This window comes from Amblyraja radiata, chromosome 16, assembly GCF_010909765.2.
Source record: "Amblyraja radiata isolate CabotCenter1 chromosome 16, sAmbRad1.1.pri, whole genome shotgun sequence".
Taxonomy (NCBI): domain Eukaryota; kingdom Metazoa; phylum Chordata; class Chondrichthyes; order Rajiformes; family Rajidae; genus Amblyraja; species Amblyraja radiata.
Window position 1 is genome coordinate 19,647,478 of NC_045971.1, and position 23,698 is coordinate 19,671,175.

The following is a 23,698-nucleotide window of genomic DNA, read 5'->3' on the forward strand; positions in this document are numbered from 1 at the left end:
GCTTTGGATTTCACTGATGACGTGGTTTGTTTACTTCAGGTAGTGCCGCACAGCTCCTCAGCTGATCAGCTGTCCAGGATGGAGAGCAGCCATCTCGTACGATATGAGCTGCTGGCAGAGATTGGGGAAGGAGCTTACGGAAAAGTGTACAAAGCGAGGGACCTGGAGAATAACGGGAAGTGTGTGGCTCTGAAAAGAATAGTCGTTCCAAGAACGCCAGAGGGTATCCCCCTAATAGTAATTCGAGAAGTGGCCTGGTTGAAACAGTTAGCCCTCTTTGACCATCCAAACATCATCAGGTAAGAAGATCACCAACGTATCAGAACATATAATAGTATAGCATCGGAACAGGCCCTTCGCCCCACAATGTCTTTCAGACTTTATTTAGACTTTAGAGATACAGGGTGGACACAGCTGTACAAATTACAGAAACAAATTGACCGATAAGCCTGCACGTCTTTGGAATGTGGGAGGAAACCGGAGTACCCGGAGAAAACCCACGTGGTCACAGGGAATGTGCAAACTCTGTGCAGACAGCACCCATAGAGTTGGTGTCCTCTGGCGCTGACAGGCAGTAACTACTGCCGCCCCTAATACTAAACAAATTCAATTTTATTCTCGCACACCCATCAACTCTCTGCAAATTGTATTAGTCAGTAAATGCTCAGAGCATTCAAGGTGGCCAATTATCCTATGTGTCTTGGGGATTGAGAGGAAACCCACAAGGTCATGGGGAGAACGTGCAGACTCCACACAGACAGCACCAGTGCTCGAAATCGAACCTAGACTGCTGGAGCTGTGAAGCAGCTGCACCACTGGGCCACGTCCTTGCCGCGGAGCTGCATTAGTCAAAGTATCCTAAAATAAGTCAACTAACTAGTTCTAACTAGCCAAATACATCGATGAGACCAAGCATCGACTACCTGACCCGCTGAGTTCCTCCAGCACTTTGTGTTTTGCTCTAGATTCCAGCATCTGCAGTTTACTGTAGCGTCTGCTTGCTATTTTTCAAACTTTAATAGTCCATTTATGGACAATAACCACACTCCAATAGCACATTTAAACAACCATTATATAAGGCTTACAATGCAGCATCAATGCAATGAATAACTTGAATGTAAATCATGTCTTTATTTTCCTTGAAGATAGACACAAATAGCTGGAGCAACTCAGCGGGACAGGCAGCATTTCTGGAGAAAAGGTATGGGTGATGTTTCATGTCGCGACACTTCTTCAGACAGTCTAAAGTGTCCCGACCCGAAACGTCAGCCATCTCTCCAGAAATACTGCCTCCCGCTGAGTTACTCCAGCATTTTGTGTCTATCTTTGGTTTAGACCAGCATCTGCAGTTCCTTCCTACTCTTTATTTTTCATTATGCTTCAAGAGAACGTATCCAGACAAAACGAGACACTTCAAGGAGCCCTTGCTTTCCCTCTCTCTCCATCCCCTTTCCCTTCCCAGTTCTCCAACTACATTTTATCTCTGTTTGCTTTGTTGTTACCTTCTCCTAACTAACAATGTTCTATTCTACATGTTCCTTGATCTCCATTCCCTTTGTCCTGTTTCACACCTTACACTTCCTTATCTATGTACCATCCACTCCCCTCGCATCAGTCTGAAGAAGAGTCTCGACCCGAAACATCACCCATTCCTTTTCTCCAGAGTTGCTAACTGTCCCATTGAGTTACTGCAGCATTTTGTGTATATCTTCAAAACGAGACACTGTTGAGTTTTGCCATTGTGAAGTCTCTTCCCTCGTGTTGTTCAGGTTATTTGACGTCGAGCTTGATCACCAGACGGATCAGGCAATGAAAGTGACACTTGTATTTGAACTGATTGAGCAGGATTTATGTGTCTTCCTCACAAAAGTTCAGGAGCCGGGGCTTCCTCCGAATAAAGTTAAGGTAGGTGAGCTATCACGGAAATTCGGGGCAGTCTTCTCACCCCAGAGTCCTTGTCCATTAGATAGCATGAACAATAATCAAACACAATGGCACCTAATGCCAGTTGCCATTAAGAATTTTCTACAGGCTGATCTCTTCCAAACACAGCAGAACTCTGAGGTTAACTACAAGAAGTTCCTTGTCCTGAATGATAATCAGCGATAGCTGGCATTAAATACTTCCCCTCCATCTGCCATCTTGATGTAGGGTATTGGCTCAAAACACCACCTATCCCTTTGCCTCCACAGCAGCTGCCTGACCCACTGAGTTCCTCCAGCAACCTGTTTTTCCATCCATATTCTAGCATCTGCTGTTTCATGCATCTCCATTGTATCAACTGTCGTATGTACCAACCCATCCACCCTCTCCTCTCAAGTATGTTCCCTTTAACTTCAGTAATGACCAACTGAGGAAGCCTTTTCACATCCTTAATCAGAGTAATATTGTTTTTGCTGAACCTGATTTTAACGTACTATTCTGCACTTAGGACATGATACGGCAACTGTTTAGAGGCTTAGATTTTCTCCATTCAAACCGTGTGGTGCATCGTGATTTGAAGCCCCAGAACATTCTGGTTTCAAACAAGGGCCAGGTGAAATTGGCAGACTTTGGGCTGGCGCGTGTATACAGCTTCAACATGGCGCTGACACCTGTGGTAAGCTCTTAGTCCGTTCTCTCAGTTTGTGGTTCCGCTGGTGTGTGAGGCAGAGACTTGGATTCCCCTGGGTGTTTCCAGTAGTTTGGATTCTCCTAAAAAGACGAGACATTAAAAGATAGGCACAAAATGCTGGAGTAACTCAGCGGGACAGGCAGCATCTCTGGAGAGAAGGAATGGATGACGTTTTGGGTCGAGACCCTTCTTCAATCTGAAGAAGGGTCTCGACCCGAAACATCACCCATTCCTGCTCCCCAGAGATGCTGCCTGTTCCACTGAGTTACTCCAGCATTTTGTGCCTATCTTTGGTTTAAGCCAGGAACTTCAGTTCCTTCTGACATTAAAAGATTGCTGATTTGAGCAGTGGATGTGGTTTACACCGTCTTTGTTATTTGCAAGGGATAGGGCCACAGAGACGCTGCAAATACCAAAGAAATGTTGATATCCCTAAACGTACAAACTCCGTACAGACAGCACGCGTAGTCAGGATCGAACCCGGGTCTCCGGCGCTGTGAGGCAGCAACTACCTCTACGCCACTGTATCTCTAAAGTTTAAAGTCAATAGATCAAATGGCGGCCCTCTGTGTCATGGGAGATCACAATAAATATGTACTGTTTAGGATAGTGAGGCAGGTACAGTGGCTTGCAAAAGTATTCATACCCCTTGAACTTTTCCACATTTTGTCACGTTACAACCACAAACGTAAATGTATTTTATTGGGATTTTATGTGATAGACTAACACAAAGTGGCGCATAATTATGAAGTGGAAGGAAAATGATACATGGTTTTCAAATTTTTTTACAAATAAAAAACTGAAAAGTGTGGCGTGCAAAAGTATTCAGCCCCCTTTACTCTGATACCCCTAAATAAAATCCAGTGCAACCAATTGCCTTCAGAAGTCACCTAATTAGTAAATAGAGTCCACTTGTGTGTAATCTAATCTCAGTATAAATACAGCTGTTCTGTGAAGGCCTCAGAGGTTTGTTAGAGAACATTAGTGAACAAACAGCATCATGAAGCCCAAGGAACACACCAGACAGGTCAGGGATAAAGTTGTGGAGAAGTTTAAAGCAGGGTTAGGTAATAAAAAAATATCCCAAGCTTTGAACATCTCACGGAGCACTGTTCAATCCATCATCCGAAAATGGAAAGAGTATGGCACAACTGCAAACCTACCAAGACATGGCCGTCCACCTAAACTGACAGGCCGGGCAAGGAGAGCATTGATCAGAGAAGCAGCCAAGAGGCCCATGGTAACTCTGGAGGAGCTGCAGAGATCCACAGCTCAGGTGGGAGAATCTGTCCACAGGACAACTATTAGTCGTGCACTCCACAAATCGGGCCTTTATGGAAGAGTGGCAAGAAGAAAGCCATTGTTGAAAAAAAGCCATAAGAAGTCCCGTTTGTAGTTTGCCACAAGCCATGTGGGGGACACAGCAAACATGTGGAGGAAGGTGCTCTGGTCAGATGAGACCAAAATTGAAGTTTTTGGCCTAAATGCAAAACGCTATGTGTGGCGGAAAACTAACACTGCACATCACCCTGAACACACCATCCCCACTGTGAAACATGGTGGTGGCAGCATCATGCTGTGGGGATGCTTTTCTTCAGCAGGGACAGGGAAGCTGGTCAGAGTTGATGGGAAGATGGATGGAGCCAAATACAGGGCAATCTTGGAAGAAAACCTGTTAGAGTCTGCAAAAGACTTGAGACTGGGGCGGAGGTTCACCTTCCAGCAGGACAACGACCCTAAACATACAGCCAGAGCTACAATGGAATGGTTTAGATCAAAGCATATTCATATGTTAGAATGGCCCAGTCAAAGTCCAGACCTAAATCCAATTGAGAATCTCTGGCAAGACTTGAAAATTGCTGTTCACAGACGCTCTCCATCCAATCTGACTGTGCTTGAGCTATTTTGCAAAGAAGAATGGGCAAAAATTTCAGTTTCTAGATGTGCAAAGCTGGTAGAGACATACCCCAAAAGACTTGCAGCTGTAATTGCAGCGAAAGGTGGTTCTACAAAGTATTGACTCAGGGGGGCTGAATACTTTTGCACGCCACACTTTTCAGTTTTTTATTTGTAAAAAAATTTGAAAACCATGTATCATTTTCCTTCCACTTCACAATTATGCACCACTTTGTGTTGGTCTATCACATAAAATCCCAATAAAATACATTTACGTTTGTGGTTGTAACGTGACAAAATGTGGAAAAGTTCAAGGGGTATGAAAACTTTTGCAAGCCACTGTACATGGGGACATCACCATCTTTGTCTGCAGCTTTCACACTGTCTAAAATCGGGCACTTGTAGCTTTCTTTCCTCATCATTATTAGCTCAGAGCTCTGCGCCAGTGCAGTAGTTGGACCTTCAGCACACAGACTGCTGCAGCTCAAGGTAGCTCAGTGACAACACCTTAGTAACATTGGGCGAGAAACAGAGATCTATATCCTGTACAAGAATATGTATAAATAACAAGCACAAACTTCCACAGTCTGTTTTGGGGGCGAGTATTTTCTAACTAGCGGTCTTGTGTTTAGGTTGTGACTCTGTGGTACCGGGCACCAGAAGTCCTTCTGTATTCACGGTACACAGCTGCGGTGGACATGTGGAGCGCAGGATGTATCTTTGCTGAAATCCTCCAACTGAGGTAAGGGAGCAAACAGCTGACTAGCAAAGCTGGGAAGTTAAATCAGAATTAACGTCAAAGAGTTGTTTCTGTGAGAATTTCATAACGTTGATGCTTTAAAGACTTAGTCATAGAGTGATACAGTGTGGAATTAGGACCTTCAGCCCAACTTGCCCACACCAGCTAACATGTTCCAGCTACACTAGTGCCACCTGCCTGCGTTTGGTTCATATCCCTCCAAACCAGTCTTATCCATGTACTTGTCTAACTATTTCTTAAAACGTTGGGATAGTCACTGCCTCAACTACCTCCTCTGGCAGCTTGTTCCTTACACCCACCACCCTTTGTGTGAAAATGTTACCCCTCAGATTCCTATTAAATCTTTTCCCCTTCACCTTAAACCTATGTCATCTGGTCCTCGATTCACCTAATCTGGGCAAGAGACTCTGTGGATCTAATGTGTTCACTTTCAATGTGTTCTGGTTTAAGTAATGTAACTTGTAATAGACCCACATTAACTTTTCACACTAGGTTAGTTTTTGAAGGTACGGTAATCCTGTCACACGTCACCATATGTAACTCTATTCCCTGCTGCATCTTAATGTCATCCGTTGCCATTTTTGAATGCGGGATTACTGCCATAACTCTCTGCCATAACATTATATTTGAGTATAGGAGCAGGGAGGTTCTACTGCAGTTGTACAGGGTCTTGGTGAGACCACACCTGGAGTATTGCGTACAGTTTTGGTCTCCAAATCTGAGGAAGGACATTATTGCCATAGAGGGAGTGCAGAGAAGGTTCACCAGACTGATTCCTGGGATGTCAGGACTGTCTTATGAAGAAAGACTGGATAGACTTGGTTTATACTCTCTAGAATTTAGGAGATTGAGAGGGGATCTTATAGAAACTTACAAAATTCTTAAGGGGTTGGACAGGCTAGATGCAGGAAGATTGCTCCCGATGTTGGGGAAGTCCAGGACAAGGGGTCACAGCTTAAGGATAAGGGGGAAATCCTTTAAAACCGAGATGAGAATAACTTTTTTCACACAGAGAGTGGTGAATCTCTGGAACTCCCTGCCACAGAGGGTAGTCGAGGCCAGTTCATTGGCTATATTTAAGAGGGAGTTAGATGTGGCCCTTGTGGCTAAGGGGATCAGAGGGTATGGAGAGAAGGCAGGTACGGGATACTGAGTTGGATGATCAGCCATGATCATATTGAATGGCGGTGCAGGCTCGAAGGGCCGAATGGCCTACTCCTGCACCTAATTTCTATGTTTCTATATTACCCAATTTCAGATAAATCAAGTAATCAAGCAGTCTATCCTACTGCTTCTGACTGTATTGGGGAGCCTGTCCACTTCCTCCCCGCCACAATCTATCTGATGAAGGGTCCCAACATAAAACGTCAGCTATTCATGTCCTCCAGAGATGCTGAGCTGCTCCAGCACTTTGTAGCTTTCTTTGTAAACCAGAATCTGCAGTTCCTTGGTTCTATGTCTCCCGTTACTTCATCTGTTTTCTATCACATTGTAAATTCCTTCTGTACCAAATTGTAACTCCATTTAATTATCGCCCATACCACAACCTACACTTCATTACCCAACATGTTAATTTACCGAGTCCCGCATTGGAACGCCATTCTCTGCAACATCGTGATCCCATGTGGCCTGGTCTGTGTTCTGGCAGAGCAGGAAAGGAGCAAAAAAACAAGCTCAATGGTTTTTGGACAGATTCTGTGAAACCTGAAATTTGTACATCAGACTATTGTGGAGCTAATTCCTCCTATTCTGAGGCAAAGAAGCTGAACTATTCACATCTCATTTCACTGCCATTTCACAGGCGTTTAAACGTCCGGATAGGCAAATAGATATCCAGGGAATGGAGGGATATAGGTAATGTGCAGGTAGATAAGTGATGGTCTTGGCATCATGTTCGGCGCAGACATTGTGAGCTGAAGGGCCTGTTCTTGGGCTGTAATGTTTTATGTTCTATAAATTTACATGCTTTACAGCAAAGTGAATTTTCAATCATTTTACATTAAGAATTGTCATTAAGTTGGGAAGAATGGGGAAGGGATTTGCCAGGGCTTGAGTTCTCAGGAGAGGTTGGATAGGCTAGGACTTTTCTCTTTGCAGTGTAGGAGGTTGAGGGTTGACCTAATTGAGGTGTACGAGACCATGAGGGGCATGGATAAAGTGAATGCTCTTTTCCCCAGGGTAGAGGATTCTAAAACTAGGGAGCATTGGCATAAGGTGAGAGGGGAGAGTAAGACCAGCCTCAGGGTAGTCCATGTCGGGAATGAGCTGCTAGAGAAGGCTATAGAACAGGATACAGTTGTGACTTTTAACAGAAATTTGGATAGATACATGGATAAGGAAGAGTTTACAGGGGGCCAAAAGAAGGAAATGGAGGACTAACACAGTAATAGCCTAGTATGCCAACTTGGTCGGCTTGGACAAGATGAGCCGAAGGGCCTGTTTCAGTGCTGGACAGCTCAATGACAGATCTGGAACTAGAGCTGGCAACTTCAGAATGGCCTTGTTTAACAGTGCGCCGTGTTGCTGGTATCAATTTTCTCGTGTAGCGACAGCTAAAGCTGACAATTTAATCATGGTTACACCCAAAGATCAGGCCACAGCGGTGCTCTCAGCGACAGCTAAAGCTGACAATTTAATCATGGTTACACCCAAAGATCAGGCCACAGCGGTGCTCTCAACAACAGGTTAACTCTGCGGCAGAGAATGAGAAACAAGCCTTTGGAACTATGCTGCACAGCAGAGCATTCAAGTCTATATCTTAAAAGATGGACTGCTGAGGGGATAAAGCATTGCTTGAAGAAATAAATTACATGATGCGCTCCAAATGATATGGCAGCACAGAGTGTAGTGAATGCACAATTATTATTTGGGGAATTTATGGTGTTGAGATGCACAGAAAGATATGCTTTGGTATTTCTCAAACTGAAAATCTTAACAATGAGAGGATCATTTGATTTATTTTTCTATCTTTAGACCCTTTCTTTGTGGAATTTCAGATATTAATCAGCTTCAAAAAATATTTGAGTAAGTATCAGGACTGGTTTACAGATTCTGAACAATCTATGTTTAATATTTTTGATTTAAGTTAAATGAAATCTAACTAACAAATTGTTGGTGGGAATAATCTCATTTCCTTTGGATTAGATTTATTGCTGTTGACGTAATGATCTTCAATTAATTGCTCGGGTTAATGAGAAACTATTACATAGGCAATGATAGGGTAGATAGTCAAAACCTTTTCCCTAGGATGGAAATATCAAATATTGGGGGGCATAGTTTTAAATTGAGGGGCAAAGTTTAAAGGTAACTAGGCCAAGTGGGACCCGTTGGGCCCGTCCCCCCCGGGGTTGAGGCGTCGGAGTTCACCCTGGAGACAGGCGCACCCCCCGGGAGCCAATCATCACCCTCTGCAAGGAAAATAATGGAATTTATGGAGGCAGTCAATCGTCACCATGAGCGGGCAGGGGAGGGGCGGGAGGGGACCCGCGAATGGGCATCTTGGCCAGGCCCCCCCCCCCCCCCCCAGTTCGGCCCTTCCCACTCCAGAACCAGCATTTGAGGAGCAGCCCCTTCAGATATTCGTACAGGGGCAGCAACCTCACAACACTCGATATACACGTGGAACACGGTCTCTACCTCGCTGCAGAAAATACAGGAGGCCGGCGAGCCCCCTCTTCTAACGCTCTTTTGTACCTGCTAGTAAATATGATTAAGAATATTTAATGACGTAATGACGTTGCCTGCCTTTGGCAACCTCGCCTTCTGCTGTGGCTACCGTTGGCAACGTCCCATTGTGATGTCATTGTGGCAGTGGGCAGCTTGAGAGCCCATTGTGATAGGTGCACTGTGAGTGGCATTGTGACATCATCATCATTTGTAGTTGCTGGTAAAAGGCTCTCTGTGATAAGTGGTTTTTGGCTTTTTTTTAAACTTTAATCGCGATTAACTTTTGAAAATGAGCATAAAATCTGAGGTGAACCTGATGAGGTCGTGGAGGGGAAAAATGTGACTAAGAATATGTAAAGATTTATGTGAGCGCGTGGAAGATACAATGAATACAGACGGACACACACACACACACACACACACACACACACACACACACACACACAAGATCAGACTTTTATAGGTATAGAGATGTACGGGGCAAATGGGTTTACACAGAGGTGGTGGGCCTGGAACACGCTGCCTGGGGTGGTGATGGAGGCAGATATGATAGTGGCATTTCTGAGACTTTAGGATAGGCACACGGATATGCAGGGAATGGAATGAAATGGATTACGTGCGGGCAGAGAAGAGTTGGTCTTAATGGGTCGAAGTCTCACTTTAACCACTTGAAGTCTCATCTGACAATCCAAGTACTGCCTTTGAGAGGAAGCATTAAACCACAGGCCTGCATCCCCCTTGGGTGCTTATTAAAGATCTTTTAGCAATGTTAGAAAGCCACAGTATCTATTCCTGAGTTATTGAATAGTATCTATATAGTTATAGAGTTGGAAACATATCAAATTCTTAAGGGATTGGACAGGTTAGTTGCAGTGGATATTTTCAAGAGAGAGTTAGATTTAGCTCTTAGGACTTATGGAATCAAGGGATATGGGGAAAAAGCAGGAACGGGGCACTGATTTTGGATGATCAGCCATGATCATATTGAATGGTGGTGCTGGCTCAAAGGGCTGAATGGCCTACTCCTGCTATTTTCTATGTTTCTATGTAATATCACTCCAATGTTAGGCTGCATTTGGAGTATTGTGTTCATCTCTGGTCGCCCCATTGAAGGAATGATGTAGAAGCGTTGGAGAGGGCGCAGAATAAGTTTATCAGAATGCTGTCTGGATTAGAGAATACTTGCTATAAGGAGAGATTGGACAAACTTGGCATGTTTGCTCTGGACTGTTGGAGGTTGAGGGGAAACCTGATAGCATATAAAATTATTAGAGGCACAGAGAGGGTGGACTGTCAGAACCCCTTTCCTGGGGTGGAAATGTCAAAGGCAAGAGGCCATAATTTTAAGGTGAGAGGCAAAGTTTCATAGAGATGTGCAGGGCAAATTTTTTGAATGCAGGTGTTAATAAGTGCCTAGAACACGGTGCCAGAGATGGTGGTGGAGGCAGATATGATAGTGGCCTTTAAGAGGCTTTTAGAAAGGCACATGGATATGCAGGGCATGGAGGGATATGGACCACATGCAGGCAGAGGAGATTAGTTTAACTGGGCATTGTGTTCAGCATGAATATTACGGGCCGAAGGGCCTGTTCCTGTGTTGTACTGTTCTATGTTCTATCACCAGAAAAAAAATCAGATCCTTGCGATCTTGCAGATCGTAGGACTTTGTGTGTAAATAGTCTGTGTGTTTTCCCACATTCCGATACTTTAGAAAGACATCGTGAAATCATGTAAGGTATTATTATAAATGTCAAAGTTTTTCATCGCCAAGTTGTTGCAACTTTCTTTGTTACTTCAAACATTGCAGTTATTGCTGTGACAGAGATGGCACTGAGATTTGTTGCCTCAGTTACCCAGTTTTGAGCACTAAAGTAGTGGGTTTAATTATAAATATCACTTCCATGCTTTCTCACGTGGAAGTCTTTTTCGCATAGAGAGGTGTGAGTCTGGAATTCTCTGCCTCAGAGGCCGGTTCTCTTTCAAGAGAGAGCTAGATAGGACTGTTAAAGATAGCGAGTCAGGGGATATGGGGAGAAGGCAGGAACGGGGTACTGATTGGGGATGATCAGCCATGATCATATTGATTGGCGGTGCTGGCTCAAAGGGCCGAATGGCCTACTCCTGCACCTATTGTCTTCAGATTTGCATCCCTGAGCACCTGCAGGATGAAAGGTGGAATCAAACCAAACACATAGTGACCATTTCCATAAATCAACTCACCAGCAAACTGTGGGACATCAGCCGAGATTGCACAAGTGTTTCATTGTTCCATTTAAAGATAGTCATACAGGCCCTTCCACCCAACTCGGCCATGCCGACCGTGACTCTCCATCTATGCTAGTCCCACCTGCCTGTGTTCAGCCCTTATTCCTCTAAAGCTTTCCTATCCATGTAAGGTCCAATTTCCCTCTGGAATGAATAAAGTTTACCGTAACATATCATAAGGATGCAGGATGTCTCACAATCAGTGCCGAGCTAGTTTCCCCGTAGGGGCGGATGTGACGTGGACCCACTATTAATTAGAATTAGATTCCTTTATTGTCATTCAGACCTTTCGGTCTGAACGAAAATTATGTTGCCTGCAGTCATACACAGAACCAATAAAAACAAAACATACAATAAACACAAATTAAACATCCACCACAGTGAGTTCACCAAGCACATCCTCACTGTGATGGAGGCAAAGTCTTTGTCTCCGTCTCTTCCCTCCTTGTTCTCCCTCTGCGCTGAGGCGATTGATCCAGGCCGGAGATGCCGCCCTCCAGTCCAGCGAACCTCCGTGGTGATGTCGCCACCGCCGAACGCCGTCTCCGCTCCGAGACGGCCCGCCACAGCATCCGCTCCGGGCCGCCGCCCCAGCTCCGGGTCCCGCAGTCTCCGCTCCGGGCTGCCTCCCCAGCTCCAGATCCCGCAGTCTCCGCTCTGGGCCACTTTCCCAATAAAGGAATCTAATTCTAATTAATAGTGGGTCCACGTCACATCCGCCCCAGCTCCAGGCCGCTGCCCCAGCTCCGGGTCCCGCAGTCTCAGCTCCGAGCCCCGCTGCATCAGCTCCAGGCCGCCGCCGAAAGCCAGAACGCTGCACCAGCAAGTCGGGCCACCGCTGCCTCAGCCCCGAAGATGGCCAGCCTCTCGTTGGTGAGTCCTGACTGGCTCCGCCTCCGGAGCCGCGGGGTCGGTCACAGGCTGGAGGCCGCCAGCTCCGCCATTAGGCCTCAGCGCAGACGGAGGCAGAGAAGGGGGATACGACACGAAAAAGTTGCATTCCCCGGAAGGAAGAGACAGAGAACATGTTTCACCCCCTCCCCCCCCTCTAACACAACCCAACAAACTAAAACTTAACCAAAACAAGACAAAAATAACAACAGAAAAAAGTAAAGACAGACGGACTGCAGGCGAGCCACAGCTGTTAACAGCACCGCCACTTCCGGAAGTGCTGGCTCGAAGGACCGAATGGCCTACTCCTGCACCTATTGTCTTCAGATTTTCATCCCTGAGCACCTGCAGGATGAAAGGTGCTCAGGGATTGATCAGGAAAGAAAATCATCAAAATTACTGACGGAAACACAAAACTGCAGGCTGCTTCCAGATTCCGCCGTTCTTAACGTCGATAGATTGCATCGTTTTAATTGTGAGTCATATTATTTGCAGATAGTCCCTTACAAAAGTGCTTGGTTCTGCATTGGTACAGGCAACGACAGAGGTCTGAAGAAGGGTCTCGACCCGAAACGTCACGCATTCCTTCTCCAGAGTTGCTGCCTGTCCCGCTGAGTTACTCCAGCATTTTGTGTCTATCATTGGTTTAAACCAGCATCTGCAGTTCCTTCATACACGAATGACAGAGCACGCTGGGCTTTTGTCTTAATGTGGGAGGCAGGCCATGCACAGGAGCTGATGTATTTGCGGTCAGGGGTGCGTGCGTTCAGTGTGAAAACAATTTGGGGGGCATCTGCTTTGGGTGATCCACTGACACGGTGTTACAGAGTGTTCTTGTCTTTTCAGTGTCCTCGGTCTTCCTGATGAAGAGGAATGGCCCACAAGTGCCCCTCTGCCCTACAGTTCTTTCACTCCCAGGCTGGTGAAGCCCATTGAAGATTCATTACCTCAGATTGATTCACTGGGCAAAGACCTACTGCTTGTGAGTTTGAATGTTTTAACTACATCCTGATGCAGACTTGATCCAAAATGTACATTTACCCCTTTGTGCCTCCACAGGGTGGCACAGTGACGCAGCAGGTAGAGCTGCTACCTAACAGCACCATCGACCCGGGTTCAGTTCTGACCTCAGGGTGCTGCCGTGTGGATTCAGCAAGTTTTCTCTGTGACTCTGTGGATTTGCTCCGGGTGCTCCAGTTGCTTCCAACATCCCAAAGATGTACGGGTTGTAGGTTAATTGGCCTCTTTAAATTCCCCCGATCGTGTAGGGAGTGGATGTGAAAGTAGGATAACCCAGAACTAGTGTGAGCGAGTGATCGATGGTTAGCATGGACTCGGAGGGCAGAAGGGCCTGTTTCCATGCTGTATCTTTCAATCAATTGATGGAGCAGATGCCGTTCGATTTGCTGAGCTCCAACAGTGTTCTGTTTATTGTTCCAGATTCCAGCTTTTGAGCCACATCATTATGCAGCATCAAACAGCCCTTCGGCCCAACTCGACCATGCTAGCCAAAATGTCCCACTGAGTTAGTCCCATCTGGTTGTGTTTGGCTCGTATCCCTCCGAAGACTCTAAATGATCACCCCATAGCCTCCTGTGCTCCAAGGAATAAAATCCAAAGCTGTTTTGCAAAACACTTGCATTCCATTGAATTTCCCCTCCTCAGCTGGTTAAGTCAGTAGAATTAATGGCAACATTTTATATTTTGGTGGGTGAACAGAATTGCTCAGTAATTGTCAAAATCAATCAACATGCTATAATCAATTGTATTGTGTGGGAGAGGAGGGGACATCTTTTTAACCAAGGAATGATGGGGACCTCATCAAAACCCTCGGATGTATGGAAGGCCTGGATAGAATGGACATGGAGAGGATGTTTCCATTAGTGGGAGAGTCTAGGACCAGTGGGCACACCCTCAGAATAAAAGGCGTACCTTTAGAATGGAGATGAGGAATTTCTTTAGCCAGAGGGTGGTGTATCTGTGGGATCACTGCCACAGACGGTAGTGGAAGCCAAGTCAGGTCAGCCAGGTAGAGCAGACTCAATTGGGACGAATGGTTCCTGCACCTTTGTCTTGTGAACGTATGAATCGAAACACCAAGATCGATCTTTTCCGCAATACTATGTTGGGACACTTGAGGGCCCCATGGAGCTGCATAACCCTCTTCCTGCTTCAGAAAAAAAGTCCACTGCTAACTTCCCGATTGTTCCTCTGTCGTTGCAATTAATAAGTTCGCCGACCATAATCTAAAGCATCACAAAATGGATGTCAAATCTGAAGGATGAAGTAGGACCACACTTCCCTCTGCAAACACTCAGCTGTCTTAGAGATGAGACCAGTGGACAAGTGTGGGATAAGTCAGGGGAAGCTGTCCTCTGGTCACCCTGACAACCAATTCAAGCGAATTGTACAGCAAACAACCAGGCACATCAGCCCACCCATGTCTGTGTCAACCAGCAAGTCACAGTGGCGCAGCGGTAGAGTTGCTACCTTACAGCGCTTGCAGTGCCAGAGACCCAGGTTGCTGCCTGTACGGCGTTTGTACGTTCTCCCCGTGACAGCGTGCATTTTCTCCGAGTTCTTTGTTTTCCTCTGCCACTCCAAAGAAGTACCGGTTTGTAAGTTAATTGGCTTGGGTTTGTATACTTGGTATAAGTGTAAATTGTCCCTAGTGTGTGTAGGATTGTGTTAATGTGCGGGGATCGCATGTCGGTGCGGACTTAATGGGCCGAAGGGCCTGTTTCCGCACTGTATCTCTAAACTAAACTAAACCAAGCGTTCCAGCTTCTACTTACAACTGAAATGCCTGTCTGACCTCCAGGACTTCCCCCAGAACCGAACGCAGGATTGAGGTAGTTTGGATACTTTGTTAACTTGTATAACAGCAAAATGGGCTGTCGCTTCCTGATCGAGGAGCATGGCCACTGTCTGTGGATCCTAGAGGCCTACAGTGCTGATGTGACTCCCTCCTTGGCAGTCTGCTTGTCGGTCATATACAAGTCTCTGTGATAATCTAACAGAGTACGTTAATTTAGAGATGCAGCATGCAGCCCACCGAGTCCACACCAGCGATCCATCACCCAATCCCACTGGTTGTATGTTATCCCACTCTCTCATCCACTCACTGCTCGTTAGGGGCAATTTGCTGAGGATAATTAACCTATGAACCTGCACATCTTTGACGTGTGGGAGGAAACTGAAGTGCCCGGAGAAAATCCATGCGGTCATGGGCCAAACAGATTATTCAGAGGATGGGCCTGATCCAGAACTGTGTCTATCCATTTCCTCCATAGATGCTGCCTGATCCACTGAGTTCCTCCAGCTCTTGTTTTTATGCTTTGGTTAAAAATATCAGTGGTCTGATTGGTAAGTCTGCAGAAGACACGAATATTGGTGGAGATCGTGAGGAAGGTTATTAAATGATACAGTAGTAAATTTGTTCTTCTGAAAGGCCATATAGAACATCGAGCGGTACCGCACGGGAACGGGCCCTCCCCTGGCAATGCGTTCCAGGCCCCCACCACCCTCATTGTAAAAGACCTGCCTCACACATCTCCATTAAACTTTCCCCTTCTCACCTTACATCTATTCTCTCCAGTGTTGGACATTTCTACCCTGGCAAACAGATTCTGACTGACTATCCTAGATATGTCTCTCATAGTTTTTATGCTTCTCTCAAGTCTCCCCTCAACCTCTGACATTCCAGAGAAAATGATCGAAGCCGAACCTTGTTGAAAGGTGAAATCCTCTAATCCAGGCAGCTTAATGCTGACACGTGCGAAGTGTTATGTTTTAAGTTAAATGTAAATGGCAGGACTTTAGGAGCATTGATGTACAGAGGAATCTTGAGGTGCAAGTCCGCAGCTACCTAAACGTGGCAACACGTGGATCGAGTGGTAAAGAAGCGACACAGCGTGCATGCATTCATTGGTCGGTACACTGAGAATAAAAGTCGGGAAGTAATATTAGCAACTGTATGAAACTAGCTAGGCCACATTTAGAATACAGATGTGCAGTTCTGGCCATCATTTTATTGGAACTGGCCGCGCAGTGGTAGAGTTGCTGCCTCATTGCGCCAGAAACCCAGGTTTGATCCTGACTATGGGTCCTGTCTGTGCGGAGTTAGTACGTTCTCCCCGTGTCCTGCTTTAGTTTTCTCCAGGTGCTCTGGTTTCCTCCCACACTCCAAATACGTACAGATTTGTCGATTAAATGGCTTGGTGTGTGTAGGACATTGCTAATGTGTGGGGGTTGCTGGTCGGCGTGGACTCGGTGAGCCGAAAGGCCATTTTCTGCGCTGTATCTCTAATAAAAATGATTCTAGTTGTATTTGCTGTTGGGGTCGGATGTGAGTGGGACATTTGCAAATAAGGTACCAGAGGGCGCAATTTCTGGAGTTCACTTCTGCAAGCAAACATCTGTTTCCTGTTGATCATGATATTTGGCTCTTTTAACATTCCCAGTTCCAAATGAGTATCGGGTTGTAACGCTTTGACCAGCAGCCCTTACTTTGTGGAATTGGCCAGTAAGATCCTCCTGCCGTAAGATTAAGATTTTCCAAAGATTTAGGATTTCCTCAGTAGGAAAGATTACTGTATAAAAAAAAATACATTGGTAAAAGAAGACAAAATGTATTTGGCTGTGTGCTCCTTTAGCTCAATGTTACTTGCTTTGTGGACATGAAAGGGACCAAGCCTTTCTCTCCATTCAACTACAAACGATACTATTCACATTTAAAATGTGTTCTCCTTTGATCCCAAATTATTTTTGATATTGATGTTGAGAAAAGTGATTGGTTTTGCCCATGCCTGTGTATTTGTCGGGTAATGTCCTCTTGATTTCTCTGAGTGATTGCATTAATTTGCCATTGTTTACAGAAGTGTCTTCACTTTAGTCCAGACCAAAGGATGTCCACCTATGAGGCCCTTGCCCATCCGTACTTCCGTGACACACCAGGAGCAGAACAAAAGAACGGGCCTGTGTTGGAGTGAGAAGAGGCACACCTCTGGCAATAAAATCCATGCTAGCTGCAGATATTACTGGGAGAAGGAGCGACACTGAACTGAAATTGTTCCCAGCACTTCCAACACCTCAAAACGACTTGATCAACAGTGAAACCGTTTGGGATGTACTTGGATAGTGAACGACACCTCAAAAAAGTGTTGCTTTTCTTTTTCGAAGAGCAACAAGGAATTAAACTGAAGAAAATCCAGATTTGTTGAGTTTTTAACTTTTAGGTTACAACGCCGGCCGTAGTGGTAGAAATTCGTACTTGGCCACGTGTATTAAATGCTGTGGTTTGATCCGCAGAGAAAATACGTTGGAAGTGGAAATCCAGTTGCCACATTTCCCACATGTTATTGAAGATGAATTTCTGGCCCCACAATGTTTTGTCATTATTTGACCGTTCTGCTTTGAGTTTGACAGGAGATGTGAAGAGACGCTAGTAGTTTTTGTTTTAATTTTGAGGTCACGATATGCAGCTGAATCACCTGTAGCAGCTTTTTACCTTGAAAGTGACTCTTTGGTTTGTTGCAACTGGAAGGTGAGGAATGGGCGTGCAGACTTGTTAAAGAACCTGGGTTGAGGAGACCAAGAGTGAAAGGTAACTGAAGCACAAGGTTTAAGCCTGGACTGTGGGGGCAAGTGAATAACTTCAACCCATGATTCATCATCTTTGATTTCCATCCCGCAAGCATCCGATGTTTCCATTCTTTGTTCATTAATTCTCCATTCGGTTAAAACTACAGGCCCACCACCAATTTCCATCCATGAGAGGCCACTTGAAATCTCATATGTGTTGTCCAGGCCGGGTCAGGCAGCCGATCTCGAACTCAAGGGGATTTCTGCGCCGATCGGCGGGTCGAATTTGCCCCTGCGGCTGCGAGCCTAGAACTCTGGTCCGGCCAGAGCCAGCAGATCCGTTCCCGGAGCCGTCTTTGCGGACCCCCAAGGCCGTGATATCAGTTGCTTCAGCAAAACAGATGATACGGCAAGTCTCTGGAACCAAGGGTGCCGGGAAATTGGTGGTGGGCCTGTACTTAAACACGATCTACATGTCGGCCAAGGACAAACAACTCGGCCCTCACTCCCTGCGATGGGCTAGGACAGGCGCAACGGCATTAGGTTGAGAGACATCAGACAGTGAAGTTCTTCCCAAGCAGCGCTGTTAAGTGTCCTTGTACGACAGCACTTAAAACTTAAAGCTCAGTGCAAACAGACACAACAACAATACAGGAATTCACGGGACCAGGCTCTTCGGCCCACAATGTCCACGCCGAACATGATGTCAAGATAAATTAATCTCCTCTGCCTGCATATGGTCTGTATTCCTCCATTCCCTGCATATCCAGTATCTTAAATATCACAATTATATCTGCCTCAACCATAACCACTGGCAGCGCATTCCAGGCAACCACCACTCTGTGTTAAAAATATATATATTCCTGCCCCGCACATCTTTATACCTTACCCCTCTCACCTTCAAGGCTGTGCCCTCTGGTCTTTGCCAATTTCACCCTGAGACTACCTACCCTCACATAGGTTTATGTACTTGTCTCAACCTCCGAAGTTCCAGAGAAAACAATCCAAGTCTGTCCCACCTCTCCTGTCGCTAATACTCTCTAATCTAGACAGCATTCTGTTAAACCTCTGTTGCAATCTGCAAGGCCTCTACATCCTTCCTGTAATGGGTCAAACAGAACTGCATGCAACAGGGCACACATAATGGATATGCAAGTGTATGTCCATAAGATGCTGCAGGAATGTTGCAGTTCGAATTCAGCTGCACCACTCCTGCTGAAGTGTGTCGAATCGTTTTTCTTCACTTATGTTCACAATCATTTTCTTTTGCCTTTTGTAGTTTTAGCTGGAGCCTGCTTCCCATTACCAATGACTGACAGTGCCGAGTATGGTTTAAATATACATGAAAGGCTCTGGATGATAAAAATAAGAGGAATTTGGAGAAATGTTCAGTAACGTTGGAAAATGATATTGTATGGGTGGTTGTAAGATAAAACATGCAAAACTTGTCCCTAAGTGTTGGGTATGGTAAGTGAATGCCAAAGTGTGATAACAGAACTAGGGTGAGCGGGCGATCGATGGTTGGCCTGGACTAGGTGGGCCGAAGGGCCTTTTTCCATGCCCTGAACTAAAATAAACTTTATGCGAGGCTGAATCCTTGAGAGTAGGAAGATTTCACATCTAAAACATGCATTTAAGCAAAGATGCACAAATCTCATCACAGGCAGTGCTGAGTTCTTAGCATCCTGACCCCAGGAAAGAGGAAAATAAAAAATAGTTCCTTGAGGATGACAGAAAAAAAATACCAAGCTGCATGGGTCCTGGTTATATAAGTATGAGGGAAAATACCATCATATTGAAAAGCAGCATATTATTTCACAAGTAACCTCACAATGACCGACAGTGAATAGGGAGGGACTTCTAGATATGCCAGGAGGCTTTAGATAAGGTATGTGCTGACGGAAGGTATGCCAGGCATTTGGATCAGGGTTTGTCAGAGGCCTTTGGCAAACATCCCACTATTCCACATTCATTCTAACTGCTGCATTGTCTAATGCAAAGTTACATATCCAATGGCCCAGCAAAGTTCCTGTGTTACAGACTTGCCGCTCTCACCCGCTGGTAAATCAAACTCCGAATGTTTGAGGGTTGAAATATTCAAAAAAGTCTTGCTTCCTCCTTGTAGTTTAGAATTTTAAAAAAAGCAAACAAAACACAAGATGCTGTCGGAAGTCAGAGGGTCAGGCAGCATCTGTGGAGGCAATGGATAGGCAATGTTTGGGAGCCTAAAGTTGTCTGCCCATCCAGTCTGAAGAAGGATCCTGTCCCGAAATGTGGTCTGTCTTTTTCCTGCCACAGATGCCGCCTGACCTGAGTTCCTCCAGCATTTTGTGCTTTGCTCAAGATTCCAGCATCTGCAATTCCTTGTCTCCCAAAGAAGCACAAGTTTCCTATTGAAGCTCAAAGTTGATGGAATAATGTTAGTATAGCGTTGGCCAGTACAGCTACTGCAAAGGAATCAATGCTTGCACATTGCTGTGTCGAAAGAACATTTCAAAGTCATAATCTCCTTTCCTACCCAGGTTCTCCTTGTTCAGATCCTAAAACCTTAACCGGTTCACTAATAGGACCATCTAGGATTTATCTCACCCCATCAGTGGATGCATAGTGCCTTTGGAGTCCTTTAATTTGGAAGATTCAACTCTATTTAATTAATCATAAACAGACATTATTATTGTGCTTTCTCTCAGTGCTCTCCATTTGTGAAAATGTGTTGATGTATTGCAATGTTTACAGTACTTGGAATACACAACTTTTTGTTCTTGGACAATTTTATACTATAAAGTAACTTTAAATAAACTTGAAAGAAGACCCCCAAAAGTGGCTTGATTCTGCATTTGTTTTTCCTGCACCTAAACTCTTGTGACTGTATTTGAAAGTCATGCATTGGAGCAATGAAAGTGTGACGGGAAGGGTGGTAGCTTTCACGAGAGGCAACTGTTTTGCTTCTCAGGCAAAGTCTGTATGAAGGGACGTGAATGCCTCCAAGGGGTGTGTTTGCATCAGAACGTATCAGGAGGGGAAACAGTTGGAACTGAAGGCTGAACGGTTGAGTGATCAAAGGGGTCTTCCTATCATTCCCCTGGTAACTCCAAGGTGGCCACAGTGGCGCAGCAGGTAGCCCGCTGCCTCACAACGCCAGAGACCTGGGTTCGATCCTGACCTCAGGTGCTGCGTGTGTCGACAGAAATTTTATGAAACCACCAAGTCGTATGATATTAGTCGGATGATATTAATTCAAGCGATAAGTCCACTTCGCCAAAGTGGTAGGTTTTAGGAAGATTTTAAAAAGAGGAGATGTTTTGGGGAGACATGCCGAACTTCTTTAGTCTTCTGGGGAAAAAAGATGCGTTGGTATGCTTGCTTGACTGCAGCTTCAATGTGGCCAGTTTGATGACATGACAATGAAGGAACTGCAGATGCTGGTTGAAACCGAAGATAAACACAAAATGCTGGAGTAACTCAGCGTGATAGGCAGCATATTTGGAGAGAAGGAATGGGTGACGTTTCGGGTCGAGACCCTTGTTCAGACGTCTGAAGAAGGGTCGCTACCCGAAACATCGCCCATTCCTTCTCTCCAGAGATGCTGCCTGTCTTTGCTGAGTTACTCCAGCATTTGTGTCTTATCGTTGATGACTTGACTGTTGTAGGATGCCAGTGATTGTCCAGAACTGATGTCCAGCTGCAGAAGGTCACATCTCAGACCTGGAGAGAATATGGCGGGCACCTCTCTTCATGGTCAACGGTAGACACTGAGTGCACGTTTATCTCTGCTGCTACTCTGGCAATATCCACTTAAATTTAGACTCAGGATATTTTGCTTCTGAAGGCCAGTGTGATATTAATGTACTTAATCACTGCCCATAGCGGGCTCGTCAGATTACCTGTAGCGTGCAGAGGATTAACATGAATTTCACCAACGCCTGCCAAAACACAAACAAGGCCCTGTGAATCAGCTGATGCTTTTTACTGAGTTTAGCCAGCAGTCTGCAATTAAAAGAAATGAGTGACAGAAATCACAGCTTGTCCCAGCGTTGCAGGCACATCCCAGTGTTTGGTGAGAAATTAAACGTTGGTTCTATTTGCGAGACTCGTCGGAATCAGTTGCTGCCTGGCAATATATCCTCGGGTAGATGAACATTAACAGGTGCGGTGACTAATTAATTGCCCACTCGTGCACCGTTTGCAATGCTGGAAAGAGATGTCACTATCTGTAGTGACGGGGAAACCAGCTACACATCTGGCATAAGGCATTTGTTTCCATGGCAACGTCAGGCATGCAGCAGTAATAATTCAGGAATCTCTAGTGCCCGGAGCATGATTTCACTCTTTTGTGAACTTTACCACAAAGATTTAGAAATGTTATGTTGTGGTACAATGTGCTCGAGCAATATACAGTTATTTAAAGCATCTCTGGTCTTCTGTACACTTACACATGGTGACTGCAAAGATGGCAAGTGATGTAATTTGATGGACTGAAAGATACAGTATGGAAACAGGCCGTTCAGCCCATCATGTCCATGTCGACCATCAATCAGCAGTTCACACTCGTTCTATGTTATTCTACTTTTGCTTCCACTCTATGTCAGGGGCAATTTACAGAGACCAATTAAGAGAGATTCAAGAGAGTTTATTGTCATGTGTCCCAGATAGGACAATGAAATTCCAATGGGCTATTAATGATCAGAGTTGTATTTGAGTTGAGTTTAATAGCCTGATGGCTGAGGGGAAGTAGCTATTCCTGAACCTGGTCGTTGCAGATTTCAGGCTCCTGTGCTTTCTACCTGAAGGCAGCGGGGAGATGAGTGAGTGGCCAGGATGGTGTGGGTCCTTGATGATGCCCGCAGCCTTTTTGAGGCAGCGACTGCGATAGATCCCCTTGATGGTAGGGAGGTCAGAGCCGATGATGGACCGGGCAGTGCTTACAACTTTTTGCAGTCTTTTCCGCTCCTGGGCGCTCAAGTTGCCGAACCAAGCAACGATGCAACTGGTCAGCATGCTCTCTACTGTGCACCTGTAGAAGTTCAAGAGATTCCTCCTTGACAAACCGACTCTCCGTAATCTTCTCAGGAAGTAGAGGTGCTGATGTGCATTCTTTATAATTGCATCCATGTTCCAGCACCTACAAACCTGCACGCCTTTCAGATGTGGGAGGAAACTGGAGCACCTGGAGGAAACCCATGCGGTTACAGGGAGAACATGCAAACTCCACACAGACAGGACCAGACATCAGGATCAAACCCAGGTCTGTGAGGCAGTAGTTTTACCAGCTGGAGTTTATAACTGTACTACTTTGTTTTAAGAATGAACAAGGTCAGCAATGCCGAAGTGTGCCTGAGTTAAATAGTAATTTCCACCATAAGATAGATGATACCTCATGGAGGAGACGACTTAACTGGTGCGATGGTTGACAAAGTTGCAATAAACAAAGATGATGCCAATGTTTAAGAAGGAACTGCAGATGCTGGAAAATCGAAGGTAGACAAAAATGCTGGAGAAACTCAGCGGGTATGGCAGCATCTATGGAGCGAAGGAAATAGGCAACGTTTCGGGTCGAGACCCTTATTCAGACAGAAAAAGGGTCTCGACCCGAAACGTTCCTTCGCTCCATAGATGCTGCCTCACCCGCAAAGATGATGCCAATGTCCTTCATTTCTGCAAATCCCCAAATCAGCCCCATGACTTAAAGAATTATTTCTCCAAAGTGAATTGTTGCTACACGGGTTAAGTTTTCTTGTTCAACTTTTGATGTAAATAACTGCTTAAACAATTCTAAATGGAAAAGGCTTCATTTCCTGATTCATAAGGTCATAAGTGATGGGAGCAGAATTAAGCTATTTGGCCCATCAAGTCTGCTCCGCCATTCAATCATGGCTGATCTATCCCTCCCTCCTAACCCCATTCTCCTGCCTTCTCCCCATTACCCCTGACACTCGAACCTGTAAATTCCTGTAAATATGATGTACTTAATATTGTATGATTTATTGCAATGTACTGCAGAGAGCAGGCCCTTTGGTCCACCA

General features: G+C 45.4%; 1 protein-coding gene and 1 long non-coding RNA gene across 2 annotated transcripts; one reads left to right on the forward strand and one right to left on the reverse strand.

Annotated features, from left to right (window-relative positions):
* Nucleotides 1-55: 55 nt before the first annotated feature.
* On the forward strand, nucleotides 56-18,093 carry LOC116982020 (cyclin-dependent kinase 6-like). Its single transcript, XM_033035291.1, has 7 exons — nucleotides 56-299; nucleotides 1,770-1,905; nucleotides 2,432-2,599; nucleotides 5,143-5,252; nucleotides 8,244-8,294; nucleotides 12,939-13,074; nucleotides 16,970-18,093. Exons 1-7 carry the CDS (start codon nucleotides 79-81, stop codon nucleotides 17,081-17,083), a joined length of 936 nt encoding a protein of 311 aa, XP_032891182.1. The 5' UTR covers nucleotides 56-78; the 3' UTR covers nucleotides 17,084-18,093.
* On the reverse strand, nucleotides 18,094-22,083 carry LOC116982021. Its single transcript, XR_004414331.1, has 3 exons — nucleotides 22,072-22,083; nucleotides 18,883-18,884; nucleotides 18,094-18,132 (listed from the first exon to the last, which is right to left on the reverse strand). It is a non-coding gene; the product is annotated as an uncharacterized LOC116982021 (long non-coding RNA).
* Between the last annotated feature and the right edge of the window lie 1,615 nt (nucleotides 22,084-23,698).